This window comes from Hemibagrus wyckioides, linkage group LG06, assembly GCF_019097595.1.
Source record: "Hemibagrus wyckioides isolate EC202008001 linkage group LG06, SWU_Hwy_1.0, whole genome shotgun sequence".
NCBI classification, from domain to species: Eukaryota; Metazoa; Chordata; class Actinopteri; order Siluriformes; family Bagridae; genus Hemibagrus; species Hemibagrus wyckioides.
In genome coordinates this window covers 43,527,523-43,546,253 of record NC_080715.1, presented here as the reverse complement: position 1 = coordinate 43,546,253, position 18,731 = coordinate 43,527,523, and the positions used below count along the sequence as shown (strand labels likewise).

The window sequence follows — 18,731 nt, the reverse complement described above, 5'->3', positions numbered from 1 at the left end:
AAAAACATATAAAATAAATACATATATCATTAAAAAATAAAAAAATGGGTGAGACATTAGAGAGGGTCCTAGCAGAATTAAGGTTAAGCGTGGAAGGGCTAAGGCTTATCCTGCCCTCCTTTCGCATAGACACGCGGCAGGAGGTATACGATAATACTGCCGTGTTTCGGCAAGATCCTCTACAGGCGATAGAAAATGCCATCCTCAGTTTAAATAGATCCGATAATCCATTTATGGAAATCGAGGCCGCTATTCGTTCTATAAACACGGAAGCAGGGGAGAGAGAGGAAGAAGGAGGGGCGGCGGGCCATGGGAGAGAATTGAGAGAAGGAGAGGGTGGGGAAGAGGCTGAAAGAGAGGTGCAGGTGGGAGGAGGAGTGGCTGGAGAGGGTCAGGAAGAGGCTGAAAGAGAGATGCGGGTGGGAGGAGGGTCTGGAGAGGACGAAATAGAGATGCGTGTAGGAGGAGGGGTTGGAGAGGGTGGGGAAGAGGATGAAAGAGAGATGCAAGTGGGAGGTGGAGGATGCGGTATGGGCGAAGACGAGGAGCGACGTAGAACCAATGAAAGAGAAATCAGTGTCACGACTCACGAGAATTTTAACGCCGTAAAAATGAGACGCGTGTTATCGATCCCGCCGATAGGAGACGTGCCGGATATCGCTACGTTTTATCAAAACGTGATCAGCCTCATTCGAGAATCGGTCGAGGATGCGAGAACCATAGCAGAATGGGGGTACGTGGTGCAGATGAGCGTAGAGGGGGAAAATGTAAGAGTTCATGCGTCGGTAGTTGTCGATGAGACGGGCGGTAACATTCTACCCGTTTTTGAAGATATGCTCGATCGTTTAGTACAGTCGAACATGGGTGTTGCGGCGAGCGAACGAGAGGAGCTGATAGTTCAGGTGGTGCGGAACCCTAAAGGCGGTGGGAAACGTAAGCTGGAGAAAACTTTAGACGGCGAGATCGTACGTAAGAAAAGATGACATCTGTACGTTACAGAGGAGCGCAGAGATCAGCTCTGCTTCGCCATCGGTCTAGCTCACGTGTGTAACGAGGGATTCACAGACTGGCAGTGCGAGAGACGAGCTAGAGAGTGGTAACGTGCCATCGGTTTGGACGATCGGACGCCCGTCGGCTTCGGTGACGTGCGGAAATTCAAAGAGTTGTTAAAACGTAAAATCGTAGTGTTTTACAGAAAATCTAACATCCTCTCGCATTTCGAAACGGATTTCCCCGACCGCTCCCGAACTTTGTTTTTATTTTTACAGGATAACCATTATTATGGGATAAAAAGCCTCAAAGCATTTATAGGCATGCGTTTCATCTGTAATTATTGTTACAAGGGTTTTGATTGTTCCTACACGCATTGTTGTCGAGGTTACTGTCATATATGCAACGACGGGGAGTGCCCCAGGCAAGAGCACGATCCTGTAGAATGCACCGATTGTCTTAGAAAGTGTCGTTCCCCAGTGTGTTATGCTCGTCACAAAGAAGGTAAGAGGAACGTTGTAACGGGGAGGATGGTCAGTCTCTGCGAGCTCGTTAAAAAATGCGCCAGATGCGGCAGGTGTTACAACGCGGGATCAGACGCTCGTGTAGGAATCGGTCATCGTTGCGCTAAGGCGGAATGTAAAATCTGCGGGGAGAGGTTATCAAGGGAGTTGGGAATCGATCACAGGTGTTACATCTGTCCTCTCCCCGTGAGGGGCGACCGTCCCTATTTGATTTTTTATGACTTTGAAACGTTCGCCGATGAGAAAGGCGTGCACGTTCCTTTTCTGGTGTATGCAAAAACGTTGAAAGGTGAAGAGAGGTGGTTTTATGGTCGGGACTGCGTTAAACATTTTCTTATGCATTTCAGAAACGAATGCTACAGACGTAACGTTTTTATCGCTCACAATGCCAAAGGGTTCGACGCCTATCTGGTTTTGAGCGGTATGCTGAAAGAAGGGTTATCGCCGCGGCATATTCTCATGACGGGGAGTAAAGTCCTCAGTTTTGAGGACCCTCATTATGAGCTGAAATTTATAGACTCTCTGTCTTTCCTACCCATGCGTCCTAGGTTTTGCCGATCAGAGCAAGGGGTATTTTCCTCATAAATTCAGCTCGGCGGAGCGTCTCGAGTACGTAGGACCGTTCCCTCCCCCCTCAGATTATGCTGTAGAGTGAATGTCAGAGCGCAAACGTCAGGATTTTCATGAATGGTACACCGAGGCCGCGCGCGGCGTTTTTAACTTTAGGAAGGAAGCTCTGCGTTATTGTAAAAATGACGTGATCATACTCTCCCAGGGCTGTGTCAAATTCAGAGACCAGTTTTTCGGAGAGACGCGGGTGGACCCGTCACCATAGCGTCAGCCTGTATGAAAGTGTTTATCACGAATTATATGACCCCTAAGACGCTGGCCATACCCTGTCCCTACGGTTACGCACGGAGGTGTAAAAGATTCTCGCACGCGTCCATCCAATGGCTAGAATGGGTCATGGTGAAAGAAAAAATCTTTATACAGCACACTTTAAATATAGGGGAAAAGCAGATCGGTCCTTTTTTTGTAGACGGTTACGCCGAGATCGACGGGGAAAAATACACGTGGGAATATCACGGGTGCTTTTACCACAGCTGCTTGTTGTGTTTCAGTCCGGCAGAGACGTGTCCGATGAGAGGCATCAGTTTCGGCGAATTGTGGACGAGCAGCGAGGAGAGAGTGAGGACGCTAGATGCCTCGAAGATGCTACGAGAGATCCTCACGGGCATTTAATCGTCGATCTCACCCTGATGTGTCCAGATCGCTACAGGCTGAGGACCAGGCTGCTTCCTCATCAGAGATCGACCATGTACGTCCCAAAAACCTAAGGCATGTCGTCTCGTATAAAAAGGAACGCTCCCTTGCTCGCCGCTCTGTACCACTCCGGCCCCGGGAAACGTAAAGACATTCTCGAACACTGCTCTCACAACTTTATCAGAAAGTTGTGCGAGATCTCTTTAAACCTTCTCAAGGGTAACATCCCCTTAACCCCTTCGCAATATAAAAAACTCAAAAAGTGGAGAAAAATTCACAAGATCACAAGAACGCCGGATACATCGTCGAGAAATTAAAGGAGAGCGGTGGGGGTTGGAATTCAAAGGGGGAATTTGTTTATAAAGGTGAGATGGCGAAAGGGTCTCATATGATCGATTTATTCAAACATCTTTCTCTCTCCTATAAGAAAAAAAAATCACCCCCTCCCACCGGTTGGTCGCAATTTTTGAATACTCTATCGGAACTGAACGTCCCTTTATCTTCGGTGAATAACCCGCATGCTCGCGACCAATACCACTCCCTGAAGGAGGGGTTAAAAACACATTGCGAAAGCACCTCGGAGAAGAAGAATCCGTCGTCATCCCCGCCTTGGATCATGCCCTCGGAGCCTCGCGCTTCTAAGAAGCTCAGGGGCAGAAAACGAATCATTCTGTCCCCTCGGTGGATCGAGTATTAACGATAATAATAGACGGAGACAATTATTTCATCAATAAAGAGGTTTATGGTCTTTCATTTTCACAACATGTTTTCATAAGTCGATAAAGAACAACAACGCTGCCCCCCTCTTTTATTTTTAACCCCACATTTTTTCACAAAATCACGCACCATAATATCATTTTTTACAACATCCTCGTCGTACAGAGACAATACTTGTTCGAAAGATAAGCCTCTGGCTCGGTGGTAAAGATAATAGACGCAGTGCTGACCGCATACGGTAGACAGTCGGTGTTGCAATTGCCCCGTGTGATACTTGATGTTTCCAGAGCGTTTTTCCAAAAACTCCAGGATGGTCGAGGGGAAGTACCAGAATTCAGGAGATGATCCGTAAGAGTCGAAAAAGGTAGCTTCCCTATCTTTTTCCAGGGTTAAAGCCAGCCAGTGTTCCCCGGGCATGTGAGAAGGATGCGTGTTGACCACGAAATACGCGGGGCGTGTGAAGGAAGCACTCAGAGAGGGTAAGTGGTCGGAGGCCCACACGCCGCAAAACACTTTTCCAGGGAGATGACGTAAAAGACTCTCTAACTGAAGATTATCCATGATTTCTTAATGTTTTAGTAATAATCCACCAGCACTTGCCTTTTAGCGTCTATTTCTAGAATAGAATCGTAACAAGTGTAGACGATAAGAGTGGTAATGTTTGGTAGAGGCACTCTGAATCTCATCTCCAGTCTCAAATTACCGTTCGATACGACCGACAACGCATCGTTGTCGGTGGGGTTGAGATTAAAAAGGAACAGAGCGTAGCCGGCATTAAAATCCTCGCGGTTAATACACAGAGGTAAATCTTTAAGATGTCTCCCGGTAGACATGAACGTGTTGTAAAACTCTCTGACGGATTGTCGGTTGTTAAATTGCGGCTGGAAAGCCTTGGAGGGGATCTGTCGGTCGTTCTGACACAGAGCCAAGTATTCCACGTCGTTATGTACAAAGTTAAAAGGGGATAGGTCTCTACTCCCCGTGAAGGCTTCGTGATGCACCATACCTAAAACCACGTATTTAGGAGTGGTTCTGAGAAATAGATTCTCCTGGTTACATATCCTAGAGTTTGCCGGTACAGAGTATGTTTTCACGATGACGCGCAAGAGGGGGTAGAGAGCGTTGGCTTTCATCAGGCCCGCGGCGTGCCCCAGCCGCACGGCGGGGGCTACGGTCGTTTTTTTCACAAAAAGAGACGCTCCCAGCACGTTCAGTCGGAATCCGGAGTCACGCGCTCCCATGAGACAGAACGCGTTGCTGGCGCACATCAGTTTGACTCTCAGGTCGATCGAGTTCAATAAAAGCCTCTCGCAGAAAAATATGTCGGTGTGAAGAGGCCCGAGCAGGTGTACTTCTCTCGAATTGCTCGTGAAATCGGCTCTCCTGTTTAATCCTTTGTTCGGGCCATTAACGACCGTTATAGAATCGACCGATCCAGAAGTGTCTTTGTAGAATAGACCCGCCGTGAATTGGCTTTCGAGCGTATCGCGTGAAAAGTTGAGCAGAGTCTCGATCACCGCTCAATAGGGATGCGTTGTGCTCGATTGTGATATTAAACGATCCCTTAGAATGACGTCGCATTGACTGAATATTGTATTCAGAGGGTAATTGATAAGCCCTACGGCTGCGCCGTCAGCCAGGTCCGTCCCATCGGCGTTGGTGATTTTCACACGGAGATGCAGCAGGGTGTCGTTCAGATCCAAATACTTTTCCCCGTCTCCGGGGATGAAAAACTTGATGGGTCCCGTGTTGGTGATGGCCGACACGGGGGAGATTTCGTTGTAAATTTTATCTTTGATCGAAAGCTGAGTCATAGGCGCTGAAAATAGATCCAGCTCGCGCAGCGTGCACTTGGGGGATTTGCGGTGCAAGAGAGCCACTTGTTTATGATTTCGTCGGTTAAAATATATCGGAGCTCCGGGAGGGTTTCCTCTTCGCGCGAATGCTTCTGGCGACTGTTGTCTTCTTCTTCTTACCGGCTGAGCGTTTATTAGAACTCGACGAGAGACGTTCCCCCGGGGGTCGTTTCCTTACCCTTCGTGACAAAACCACGATGCCCCCCGACCCCTTTTGTTTTTTTTTTCCCCCATGACTGTACCGAATGCGTCTGTGGCAATACGGGCGGCCGCCGTTTTAAGATGAGGTTTAGCTATTTCGAAACCTTTTTTCATCAGAGGAGATACGAAACAAAACAGTTTTGAGAATATTGAGCCGATGCCTCAGCCATACATTACGGGATCCCCGTAAAATCCTCCTAAATCGCCTCCGGCCTGATTCTCGTAGTAACAGACGAATCTGTGAGGGTCCTCCATCGCTAGTACCCGAGCCATTTTATTTTATTTTATTTTTATTCCGTTCTCGGCCGTCGTAGCTTTGTCCTGTCCAGCAGGAGATTGAATGAAGATCGCGTTAAAGGATGAGTTTATATACATATATTTATACACCATATGTTTTCGGCCTAAAGTGAAGCGTCACGATGACCTTCCCGAAGGTGAATTCTACCTCTCGGTTCTGATCCGTTTTTATCTCAACTTTTATGTTCTTGATGTGACGTTTACTCGCCGGTAAATAATACGGCAGGTCGAAACGTGTCGTGACTACGTCCCCGTATGTTCCACGCACGTCGACCACCCTCATCAAAGGGGTGTAAGCGTCGCCTGTCGGTTGAGGGCGAACGGCGTCGCAGTAACAGAACATGTGATAAAATCCCGCTCGTAGATCGGAGGGATGATCGGCCAGCTTCCTGTCAAATTTGAACCATTCTCCGGGTTTCAGGCCCATAATGTAAGCGAGCGGTGGGTAAAATCACACATGAGTCTGACCGCCCGCTTGAAAATCGAATTTCCTCAGGTAATTGTTGTATGACAGGTAAATATCAGAGTTGATTTTTCTAAAGGACGCATCCATCTCCGTTTTGAACTGTCCCAGGTTAGCGAAAAACCCCGTCGGGAATTTGTGACGACACACCTTGCTCTTCGCCCCCGGCATTTCGGCTTTAAACTTATATTCATAATAGGCTTGTTTTTCAGGAACTGTATACCACGTATGAGGAAAGGTAATCTCTGTCATGGCGACCTCCCATTCACCTTCCAGATCGATATGCTGGGCTAGGTCCATGCGGTAACTGGAGATTTTGTTATCTTTAAAAACATCGAGGCTGGCGTTGGACGGCAGGGTGATGTAAAAATCTCCTTGCTTCAGCCCGTACATGACTGCGAAATGATGAACCCTCGCGGGCGAGGCCCGTTTTTTATATTTTTTTTAAATCGCTTTCTCTGATCCAGCTGTTGCATTTCTCGGGCCAATTTTTCCACCGTACAAAGACCCTCTTTTCACCCCCGACCATACGTCTCTTCAGAATCTCCTCCATGTGGTAGACTTTGTCGCGGCTCATTTTTACTTTTTGCATCTCGGCCTCGTAGAAGGTGCCTTGGACGGGTTCCCCATCGTAATCTTTCAGTCTGTACACCAGAGGGTCGCGAGGGAGGCGCTCGCACACCGAAAAAATCTCGTCCGTAAAACTCTGTTCGTATTTTTTATCAAACACCCCTCTTAATTTTGATATCCTGACGAGATCCCCAATCTCGAAACCCATCTTTAATCTAGCCTTCCGGAGCGGCGGCTTACCGTACAGGCTCCTAAACACAATCTCGACGTTCTCCTGGGTCACCTGCTCCGGCGCCATTTTAATGCTGCTGTGATGAGCTTTATTGTAGCTTTTCACCAAGTCCTGCAGCACGTCGATGTATCATCGAATCCTCGAAAGCCTTGTTAAAAAATTCTTTTCCCACGTCGGTCTGTAACTTTACAGGGGTCTGACATTCGGAGAAAAAGGATTCTAGAGCCTTTACCACCTCCAAGAATGTTTTTCTTTTGAGAGCTCTGACGTATGCTTTCTTGGAAAATACGTCTATAACCGTTAATAAATAATTGTACCCGTCATTATAACTCGATAAAGCCTGCATATCACACAGGTCAGCTTGAAATTGGTTCAAGGGACGCGGGGCAAAAACTCTATTTCTAGTAAAATGTATTCTGGCCGGTTTGTGTAGAGTATAAGCATCCTGTTCTGATAAAAAATCTTTTACCCTTTCCACAGACGGCCGCTTCCCTTTTTCGTCTCGCACGGCCCTTCGTAGTCTTTCTACCCCGCCGAAGCTGCCGGGGTTAGCCGGATCATAATATGCTTCTTTCATCGAACGTTTCTCGGCCATGGCCGAACCCGAAATGAGGCGTGGATTGAGATTCTTTTATTCAAATTCTTTTTATACACAAGCGGGGGAGGGGTGAGATTCGATTCAATTTTTTTGGTATATCTCCTTTTACAACATACATTGTAAGGGGCAATGAAAATTAATAATAAAAATAACTAATTAACTAGAAATAAGAATGAATTATTAAATTCAATAATTAGATTAATTTTACCCCTAACGAAAAAAACACCCTAGGGTGGAATAAGGAAGAAACGGAGAAAGGGGAGACTCTTTATTCAACTTTTATTTTTTAATACACACAGAGAGAGGGGAGACTCTTTATTCAACTTTTATTTTTTAATACACACAGAGAGAGGGGAGACTATTTATTCAACTTTTATTTTTTAATACACACACACGTTATTCATGTTTTATCATAAACAAAATTTGAACCAGGATCGAATGATCCAGAGTACTGCATATCGCGACGTGTAGTTTTTTTAATTCTTTTTAGTTCTTTTTGTGTATTTTAGTCAGGTGGTGTGTGAGTGTGTATAGGAGTGTATTTTAGTCAGGTGGTGTGTGTGAGTGTGTGTAGGTGTGTATTTTAGTCACATGGTGTGCGAGTGTGTATAGGTGTGTATTTTAGTCATGTGGTGTGTGTATGTGTATAGTTGTGTATTTTAGTCATGTGGTGTGTGTGAGTGTGTATAGGTGTGTATTTTAGTCACGTGGTGTGTGTATGTGTATAGTTGTGTATTTTAGTCATGTGGTGTGTGTGAGTGTGTATAGTTGTGTATTTTAGTCATGTGGTGTGTGAGTGTGTATAGGAGTGTATTTTAGTCATGTGGTGTGTGTATGTGTATAGGTGTGTATTTTAGTCACGTGGTGTGTGTATGTGTATAGTTGTGTATTTTAGTCAGGTGGTGTGTGTGAGTGTGTATAGTTGTGTATTTTAGTCAGGTGGTGTGTGTGAGTGTGTATAGGTGTGTATTTTAGTCACGTGGTGTGTGTATGTGTATAGTTGTGTATTTTAGTCAGGTGGTGTGTGTGAGTGTGAATAGGTGTGTATTTTAATCACGTGGTGTGTGTGAGTGTGTATAGGAGTGTATTTTAGTCATGTGGTGTGGCTCTTTTTTTTCCTCGGCTATCTGGCGCAAAGTGTTACAATTGGAGCCCGAACATGTAATTCTGGACTCGGATCTTGTCAAAATGTTCTATTTGATGACCGACGACTGATTTTTGGTTTATTTCAGCGAAACTCTCCAATTTTTGTCCTCTCATGGACTTTATTCGAAGTTTTCTGGAAGTTTCATTCGATGCCGTGTGGTGTGGGGGACGGTAAGATTAGGTTGCTAATGTGCTCTTCCATATGTCTGGACATGTTTGCTGTGGTGTTGAAATCAGTATTATAACTCTGTTTTGTGCTTTGTGCTCTGTCGAAATCTTTAATTGTGATTATTACCTGGTTTTGTGCTTTGGGTTGCTCATTTTGGATTCGATTGAAGACTTTGATGCCTTGTGAAGAGTTTATTGCCTGATTTTTATATTTTTCACCCATGGACTAACGTTAACGGCTCATTTTATTGCTCTTGGATATTTTTGCAAAGCTGTCGAATTGCTTTTGCAGTGAACATTTGTTGCTTATGTGGATTTTTGGATCTATTTTTAGTGATTTTGCATATTTGAACTGTGCTTCGTGTATGGCAAAGAACTCAAGCTGTTTTTTTTGCTGTTGTTACACATCTGCCATCTATCTTGGTCCTTGGTATGAATTTCATGCAGCGTGCTTCAGTCAGTCGATTTAACCCAAGATGGCGCCAGTGTGTGTGGCCTGCCGTCTGTCGCTATTTGCTCTGTTTGTGTTTTTTCTGGTTTGTATTATTGAGGAGTCTACCTCACTGCTGGTTTATGATCGTCAAACGCTTTTTCATATTCGTGTTACCACTGAGACTTTTGTAAATCACGACCTGGATCAACGGAGTCCTTTTTCCTCCCCATTGCTATCAGGAATACCTGCTCACCTCCGATGTGCTCTGATTCCACTGCCTCGAAGGAGACGTCGTAGGGTAAACATGGGGGCGTGCAGGCGAGAGTAAAAACCTGTCTGGCATTATGGCCTGGGAAGAGTCCTCTCTGGCTGAAAGTGGACTAGATGACCATTTTGTCTCCGGGCGTTCCTTGGAGCCTGTTTACAACTGGTTGGTACCTGTTGTCGGTGTGGATGAGGACACCTGGATATCGCGCTTTTGCTCACCTTGTCTTAGGCGAGGCAGGGTGAATCACCGCAACCTTCGGCCTCTGGGTCGGGCATCCTGTGAGGCTGATGGACAGGACCTGGCCAAAATTGCCCTGGTAAACGTCAGGTCAATAGCGAATAAGACTTTCATTCTGAATGACTTCTTCACATTTCGCAAATTGGACTTTTTATGTATAACGGAGACTTGGGAGTTCAATTACTGAAGTTGTACCTCAGGGCTGTGTGTATTTTAATTCGCCGAGAATTTCTGGACGTGGAGGAGGAGTAGCGACTGTGTACAGGACAAGTTTTAACTGTAAGCAGTTGGCAGTGGATTTCTATTCCAGTTTTGAACTGAACATGTTCGAACTGAAGCACTCTTCTCCGGTATTACGCACCGTGATATACAGACCACCTAAATATAATAAGAACTTTATCAGCGATTTTTCAGACTTATTGGCTGGGATTATGTCTAAATATGATAAGGTTTTTATTGTTGGAGATTTTAATATTCACATCTGTTGTCCTAACAGACCTCTAGTTAGTGACTCTTTAAATCTTATTGATTCTTTTAACTTTGTTCAGTTTGTGTCAGGTCCTACACAAGAGCAGGGACACACATTAGATCTTGTTTTATCCTGTGGGCTTCCAGTTGTTAATATGGAGATATGTGATGCGCTGTTTTCTGATCATATGCCTGTTGTGTTTGAGATCCCGCTGCCCTGTCAAACTGTTAAACAGTGTGTACCTGCACGGTGCTGTCGTTCTTTTAATTCTTCTACTGCTGTACAATTCTGTGCTGCTTTTAATAATACTCCTGAGTTATTTTTAGATACTTCTAATTGTTTTAATGTTGAGGGGTTAACATCTTTATTTAACGTAACCTGCCGTAATATCTTGGATATTGTCGCACCTTTCAGAACCTTGCGCTCTAATCCTAAACCTGCACCCTGGATAAATAACACCACTCGTGCTGCCAGGCGTGAATGTAGGAGAGCTGAGCGCAAGTGGAAGAAAGACAAGTTACATGTATCTTTTCAAATTGTGAAGAACAGCCTAAGTGTTTATCAGAGAACTGTAAAAGCTGAGAAGACAAAATATCTCTCAGCCATTATTTTAAACAACTGTACCAGACCTCATGTTCTTTTTAGCACTATTAATGCTGTTCTCAATCCTTCACAGCCTACATGTCCTGTTGAGTCCCCTGAAAGGTGTGAATTATTTTTACATTTTTTTGTGGACAGGATTAAAAATATTAGAGCATTTATATCACCTTCATCTTGTGATCCATCCATTAGTGCTACATGCTCTGCTGCTTTTAACCAGTTTGAGCCTGTTTCACTTTCTTTTTTAGAGAAGATTATAGGCCATATGAAATGTTTATCCTGTCCTACCTATGTTATCCCTCCTCGATTTTTTAAAGAGATCTTTCATGCCATTGGACCAGTGGTTCAGGAAATTTTAAATGTCAGTCTGACCACTGGTGTTGTGCCTGAGACCCTTAAGCATGCTGTGGTGCAACCATTAATTAAAAAACCTAACCTGGATCCCTCGATTCTGTCTAACTTCAGACCAATATCTAAGTTACCATTTCTTTCAAAAGTACTGGAGAAAATTGTCTCTGTACAGCTCCAGTCTTACTTAGATGCACATGGCATTCTTGAGGTGTTCCAGTCTGGTTTTAAAGCTCTCCACAGCATTGAATCCACTCTCTTAAAAGTTTTTAATGATCTCTTAATAACTACTGACTCAGGGAATTTTTTCTTCTGCTTTTAGATCTCACAGCTGCATTTGACACTGTGGATCATTCCATTCTCATATATCGTCTGCAACACAGTGTGGGGATTTCTGGTTCTGCCCTGGACTGGTTCAGATCTTACCTGACGGACAGAAGTTTTTCTGTTGGTCTTGGTAACACTGTATCCTCATCAGCAATCCTCACATGCGGGGTCCCACAAGGGTCTATTCTTGGGCCTTTATTATTTTTACTTTACCTACTGCCATTGGGATCCATTATTAGGAAGCATAGAATGTCCTTTCACTGTTCTGCAGACAATATTCAAATCTATCTTCCTCTGAAACTGAGGGATACAAACACTTTAACACTACTTTTGGAATGTCTGGAGGATGTCAAAACATGGATGGCAGTAAATTTTCTGAGTCTTAATGAGACTAAAACTGAAGTGCTGGTATTTGGACCTAGTGGAGCCTGTGTCGACCCTTTCCCTGAGACATGTTCCCTTAAACTTTATGTAAAACCAACTGCTAGAAACCTGGGTGTTTTATTGATCAGTGATTTTAAACTGGATAAGCAAATTAACTCTCTTGTCAAAGCTAGATTTTTTTCAGCTTAGGCTCTTGTCCAAGATCAAGCCGTGTTTAACAAGAAAAGATCTTAAAAAGGTTATACACGCTTTTTTTTTTATTTTTTTTTTTTTATTATATTATTTTATTATTATTGTCTGTTTTTATTGTCTGTTTCTATGTCTGCAGCTATTTTAGAATTGTACAGCACTTTGGTCAACTAAGTTGTGTTAAATGTGCTTTAAAAATAAATTTGACTTTGACTTTGACTATTCACATTCCTTCAAGAACAGTTGTTGTTGGGAACAATCCCTTGACTGCTGATGAAATGGAGGGCATTGGCATAAATGATTCAGGAAGTAGTCTGTTCCTTTCTGCTTTCTCAAAAAATGGATGAAGCTTGCTTAAGTTCTACAGAAAGAGAACAAATGACAGAAGTGCTTGAAAACTTTTCTGATCTTTTTGATGGGCGCTTAGGACGTACTTCATTAGTTGAACATCACATTGATACTGGTAATGAAAAACCAGTTCACTTACCTCCTTACAGAACTTCTCCTGCTAAAAAGCAGTTGATTGAAGAACAAATAGTGAAAATGTTAAGTGAAGGAATCATTGAACTTGCAGTGGGACCGTGGGCTGCCCCTGTCGTCATTGTTCAAAAACCATGTGGCGAACCATGTTTTTGTGTTGACTACCGTGGATTAAATCAACTTACTGTTAAAGACTCGTATCCATTACCGAGAGTTGATGAGTCCCTGGATTTTCTTTCTAGAGGGAAATTCCTGACAACGATTGATCTTTCTCGGGGATATTGGCAAGTTTCAATGGCTGAAAGCTCTAAACCTAAAACTGCTTTTGTGTCACATTGTGTTCTTTTCGAATTCTGTGTTCTTCCTTTTGGATTATGTAACGCCCTTGTGACGTTCCAAAGGCTAATGAACAGTGTTTTGTCTGGCCTCATCTACAAATCTTGTTCTGTTTATCTTGATGACATTGTTATGGCTTCACCCACCTTCGAACAGCACCTCAAGGATCTAAAACATGTTTTTCTTCGGTTAAGATCTGCAGGCTTGACTATTAAGCTAGCCAAGTGCCAGTTTTGCCGTAAAGAATTGAAATTCTTGGGATACAGAGTTTGTCCAGATGGTATTCTTTTTGATCAAGGAAAAGTCAACGCTGTCCTGAACTTTGAAACTCCTGTAAATGTGAGACAAGTGAGACAATTTTTAGGCCTTTCGGGCTATTACAGAAGATTCATACAAGATTATGCATATCATGCTGAGCCTTTGTTCACACTCACAAAAAAAGATAACCCTTTCATCTGGGACGGTGCATGTTAAAAGTCATTTGAGCTTCTGAAGCAAAAATTGACAACAGCGCCTGTATTGAGTTTTCCTGACTTCACCTTACCTTTCTTTCTTCATGCTGACTCATGTGACGTTGGGCTTGGGGCCGCATTAATGCAGAAAGATTAGAAGAAGAAGAGAAGTTGCGGCAGCATTTGCAAGTAGAGCCCTACATAAATCTGAAAAACCCTATTCCACTCCTGAAAAAGAGTGTCTTGCAGTCATTTGGGCACTTGAACACTTCCAGCTGTATGTTGAAGGTCTACACGTCACAATTTTTACTGACCACAGTGGATTGAAATGGCTGATGTCACGTCCAAATCCTACTGGTAGACTTGCTTGATGGTCGCTTTGTCTTCAAGACTTTGACTTTGTCCATAAGCCTGGTACGTGTAACAAGGTACCTGATGCACTGTCAAGGAATCCTCTGCAGAGTGATGAGTCTCCAGTGCACATACTACCTGGGTATGCTATAATCGGTGGACTTGAACTTTGCTCATTGACAAACTTACCTCTTTCTGACCGATCTCAAGTGAAACAACTGCAGCTTGATGACCCAATCACTGGTGATCTACAAATGATGGAAACGGGACCCCGGTCAAGTGAAAAGGCAGAAGAATGTTCTCAATTTTCAATTCATGATGGACTACTGTATTTTAATGATCCTACATCTGCATGTAGTATCCATCCTCTGAAACATTTAAAGCTGTATGTTCCTGCATCTCTTAAAAACACTGTACTGCAATACTTCCATGATCATCCAACCGCTGGTCATCTTGGAATGACAAAGACCTTGGCACGTTTGAAACACTGATTTTTCTGGCCTAAAATGTCGTCAGAAGTGGAAACGTATGTGTCTTCTTGTAAAGTCTGCCAATTGACTAAGCTGAGTCAGTGTAAGCCAGCTGGTCTTATGGTCCCAATCCGTCCTCAAAAGCCTTGGGAGTATGTTGGAGTTGACTTTGTTGGACCTTTACCTCATACTTCCAATGGAAATGCTTACATCTTGGTCTTTGTAGACTATTTTTCGAAATGGGTAGAGATTGTGGCAGTGTGAGAAGCAACAGCACAAGTAGCAGTGAGTAGACTGCTGAGTGAAGTGTTCTCTCATCACGGGGCACAAACTTCCCCTTTTGTGAGTGACCTGTTTGAAAAACTACTTACCCTCCTTGGAACTGAACACCCCTGACTACTGTGTATCACCCGCAGACGAATGCAACGGAACGGGTGAACAGAACACTGAAAACGTCAATCAGAGTGTATATTGACGACAAACACACCTTGTGGGACAGATTCATTCCCCAGATTTGTTTTGCCTTACGTACTGCTCCTCATGAGAATACGGGACAATCACCATCGATGTTGTTGAACGGACGTGAGTTGAGCACTCCTTTAGAGTTGGTAACTCAACCGAATGGAGATGAAGAGCTTGGAATTGACATTCCTTACCTGGAACAGTTGCAGTCTTCATTACGGGAAGCTCATGAACATGCGAAAGCGATCTTGGAAGTTAATCACGCAAAGAGAAAGAAATACTATGATAAGAAAAGATGTTGTGTTTATTATTCAATTGGTGATCTTGTCAGAGTAAAAACACACCCAAAGTCTGATGCTTTAGCGAATTTCACAGCTAAGTTGGCACCACTTTTTTCTGGTCCTTACTGTGTTGTTCAAGTCTTGTCTGACATGAACTACAGACTCAGAAAACTGGATACGGGGGAAGATGCAGGTGTTTTTCATGTTGTAAACATGCAACCTTTCCATTGCAGACCTGAGAGTAGGGTACATGGGCCAGATGGGCTTTTACATGACTCTGACATACTTGATGAAGAACTTGATGACAGTGTGTTTCCATCTCAAAGTGTAAACTCTTGTTTACCTGATGTATCAAATGTTGATTGTGATTCTTTGACTGACATTGTTTAGAATGTGTCCGCAGATGACAGAAGTAATTTTGCCCCTGTTGTTGACTTTGACACTTCTACACATGATCTTCATGACCATGACTTTGATAACACTAGACAAAATCATCGCTATGACCTCAGATCTAGACAGGCTCCAAGAGTTACCAAGGGTTGGTCACAAAAGAACTGGACTAATGACTACCATACCGACAGACCTGACTTTAAGCGGTAGAGGTTATTGTGACAAGAGTCTATGGTGTTGTGAGTGTATATACAGGGGTTGGACAATGACACTGAAACACTGGCCAATTTAGTGTTGGAGGTTTCATGGCTAAATTTGACCAGCCTGGTGGCCAATCTTTATTGATTGCACATTCCACCAGTAAGAGCAGAGTGTGAACGTTTAATTAGCAGAGTAATAGCACAGTTTTGCTTAAAATATTGCAATGCACACAACATTATGGGAGACATATCAGAGTTCAAAAGAGGACAAATTGTTGGTGCACGTCTCGCTGGCGCATCCGTGACTGACAGCAAGTCTTTGTGATGTATCAAGAGCCACGGTATCCAGGGTAATGTCAGCATACCACCAAGAAGGACGAACCACATCCAACAGGAGTAACTGTGGACGCAAGAGGAAGCTGTCTGAAAGGGATGTCCGGGTGCTAACCCAGATTGTATCCAAAAAACATAAAACCACAGCTGCCCAACTCACTGCAGAATTAAATGTGCACCTCAACTCTCCTGTTTCCACCAAAACTGTCCGTCGGGAGCTCCACAGAGTCAATGTACATGGCCGGGCTGCTATAGCCAAACCTTTGGTCACTCGTGCCAATGCCAATCGTCGATTTCAATGGTGCCAGCAGCGAAAATCTTGGGCTGTGGACAATGTGAAACATGTATTATTCTCTGATGAGTCCACCTTCACTGTCTTTCCCACATCCGGGAGAGTTACGGTGTGGAGAAGCCCCAAAGAAGCGTAACACCCAGACTGTTGCATGCCCAGAGTGAAGCATGGGGGTGGATCAGTGATGGTTTGGGCTGCAATATCATGGCATTCCCTAGGCCCAATACTTGTGCTAGATGGGCGCGTCACTGCCAAGGACTACCGAACCATTCTGGAGGACCATGTGCACCCAATGGTTCAAACATTGTATCCTGAAGGCGGTGCCGTGTATCAGGATGATAATGCACCAATACACACAGCAAGACTGGTGACAGAGTGGTTTGATGAACATGAAAGTGAAGTTGAACATCTCCCATGGCCTCCACAGTCACCAGATCTAAATATTATTGAGCCACTTTGGGGTATTTTGGAGGAGTGAGTCAGGAAACATTTTCCTCCACCAGCATCACGTCGTGACCTGGCCACTATTCTGCAAGAAGAATGGCTCAAAATCCCTCTGGCCACTGTGCAGGACTTGTATCTGTCATTCCCAAGACGAACTGATGCTGTATTGGCCGCAAAGGGAGGCCCTACACCATACTAATGAATTATTGTGGTCTAAAACCAGGCGTTTCAGTTTCAACCCCTGTACTTACCTATGTTTCATCGTACATTTCTGCTATTTTTGATAACGTTGTTACTAATGTTCATATGTGTGTTGGCAGAAAATATTTGTTTTACATCCTTGTAAGGTAAAAGAATTTTTTTAATTTTGTATTTCTTTTGTTTCATCAGCATGCAAAGTAATGTGTGGTTTTTCACTGACGTTTGTTAGTATATACCCTTGTGTGTATGACAGACTGGGGTTTTGTAATTCAGTGTTTCCATGTATGGAGATGAACTTACAGATGTTGTCCTTATGTTGTGTACGGCTGGGGACAGCCTTTTCTCTTTAGGGGGGAATCTGTAACGGCCACTACTATGTTGTATACCACATTATGTATGTATGTTGCCCTTTAAGAGTTGCTGCCCATCCCCCAGTGTGTGCGCTGCGGAGGTGTGGGTGTGAAGAGGAGAGGACGGGGTAGGAGCCCCTCCCGTCCCGCCCCGGAAACGCTCTATTCTTTTACCATTTTTTTTACTTTTACTTTATGTTTTGTATTATATTTTTGAGACGCTGTAACAGGCCGATCATAAAGGTTTTGTGCTGAACGCTATTCTTGTCTTTGAGCTCTTTTTTTCCCTCGGCTATCCGGCGCAAAACGTCACTGTGTGTGTGTGCGTGCGTGCGTGCGTGCGTGCGTGTGTGTGTGTGTGCGTGTGTGTGTGTGCGGAGAGATGTCAGTCAAAATCTCGTAAAGTAAATGGCAACAGTGCTCAAATAAACCGATCAACATTTACTTTATTCCTCTAAACTCCGGTGGCAAAATTCGGGATAAAACATTCGGGGCTAGATTAAAATCATTCGGGGCTCGGACCGACGCCCCTGGGTACAAGCATTGAGTTTTCAGAACATTTTAAAAAATAATTTAAAGAAATCACATGGAATAAAGTGTTAAATTGTGATAACTTGAATTTATCAGGCTGAGGGTTTTGCTGGAGGAGCAGCTACATGGTTATATTTATGTACTGAAGGGAGATGAAATGGTTAACAGAGGAGTGTTCATAACTTCTCTGTGTTTGTGCTCCTCCTCCTCCTCCCTCTCTCTCTCTCTCTCTCTCTCTCTCTCACACACACACACACACACACAGAACCAGGAAGTTTCAGAGAAAACAAAACTGATCTCTCTCTCGGTGTCTCTCTCTCTCTCTCTCTCACACACACACACACACAGAACCAGGAAGTTTCAGAGAAAACAAAACTGATCTCTCTCTCGGTGTCTCTCTCTCTCTCTCTCTCTCTCTCTCACACACACAGAACCAGGAAGTTTCAGAGAAAACACATCTGATCTCTCTCCGTGTGTGAGTTAAGGAAAATGGCTGAGGCCAGTATTTCAGTAGATCAGAATCAGTTCATCTGTCCAGTGTGTCTGGATCTCCTGAAGGATCCGGTGACTATCCCCTGTGGTCACAGTTTCTGTAAGGTGTGTATTAATGGCTTCTGGGATCAGGAGGATCAGAAGGGCGTCTACAGCTGTCCTCAGTGCAGAGACACTTTCACTCCAAGGCCTGTTCTACGCAGAAACAACATGCTGGCTGAAGTGGTGGAGAAACTGAAGAAGACTGAAGTCCAAGCTGCTTCTCCTGCTCACTGTTACACTGGACCTGGAGATGTGGAGTGTGATTTCTGCACCGGGAGAAAACACAAAGCCATCAAGTCCTGTCTGATCTGTGTGGCCTCCTTTTGTGAAACTCATCTGAAACC

General features: G+C 44.0%; 2 protein-coding genes across 2 annotated transcripts in view; one reads left to right on the top strand and one right to left on the bottom strand.

Annotated features, from left to right (window-relative positions):
- Nucleotides 1-4,069: 4,069 nt before the first annotated feature.
- Nucleotides 4,070-5,806, bottom strand: LOC131353882 (uncharacterized protein F54H12.2-like). Its single transcript, XM_058390951.1, has 3 exons — nt 5,729-5,806; nt 5,117-5,344; nt 4,070-5,002 (listed from the first exon to the last, which is right to left on the bottom strand). Exons 1-3 carry the CDS (start codon nt 5,804-5,806, stop codon nt 4,070-4,072), a joined length of 1,239 nt encoding a protein of 412 aa, XP_058246934.1.
- Nucleotides 5,807-18,321: 12,515 nt separating this feature from the next.
- The window catches only part of LOC131354384 (tripartite motif-containing protein 16-like), a 20,008-nt gene continuing 19,598 nt past the window's right edge, over nt 18,322-18,731 (top strand). The window contains exon 1 of the mRNA XM_058391952.1: nt 18,322-18,731. This exon is cut by the window's right edge and continues 202 nt beyond it. Within this exon, the coding sequence (XP_058247935.1) occupies nt 18,343-18,731 (389 nt within the window). The 5' untranslated portion in view covers nt 18,322-18,342.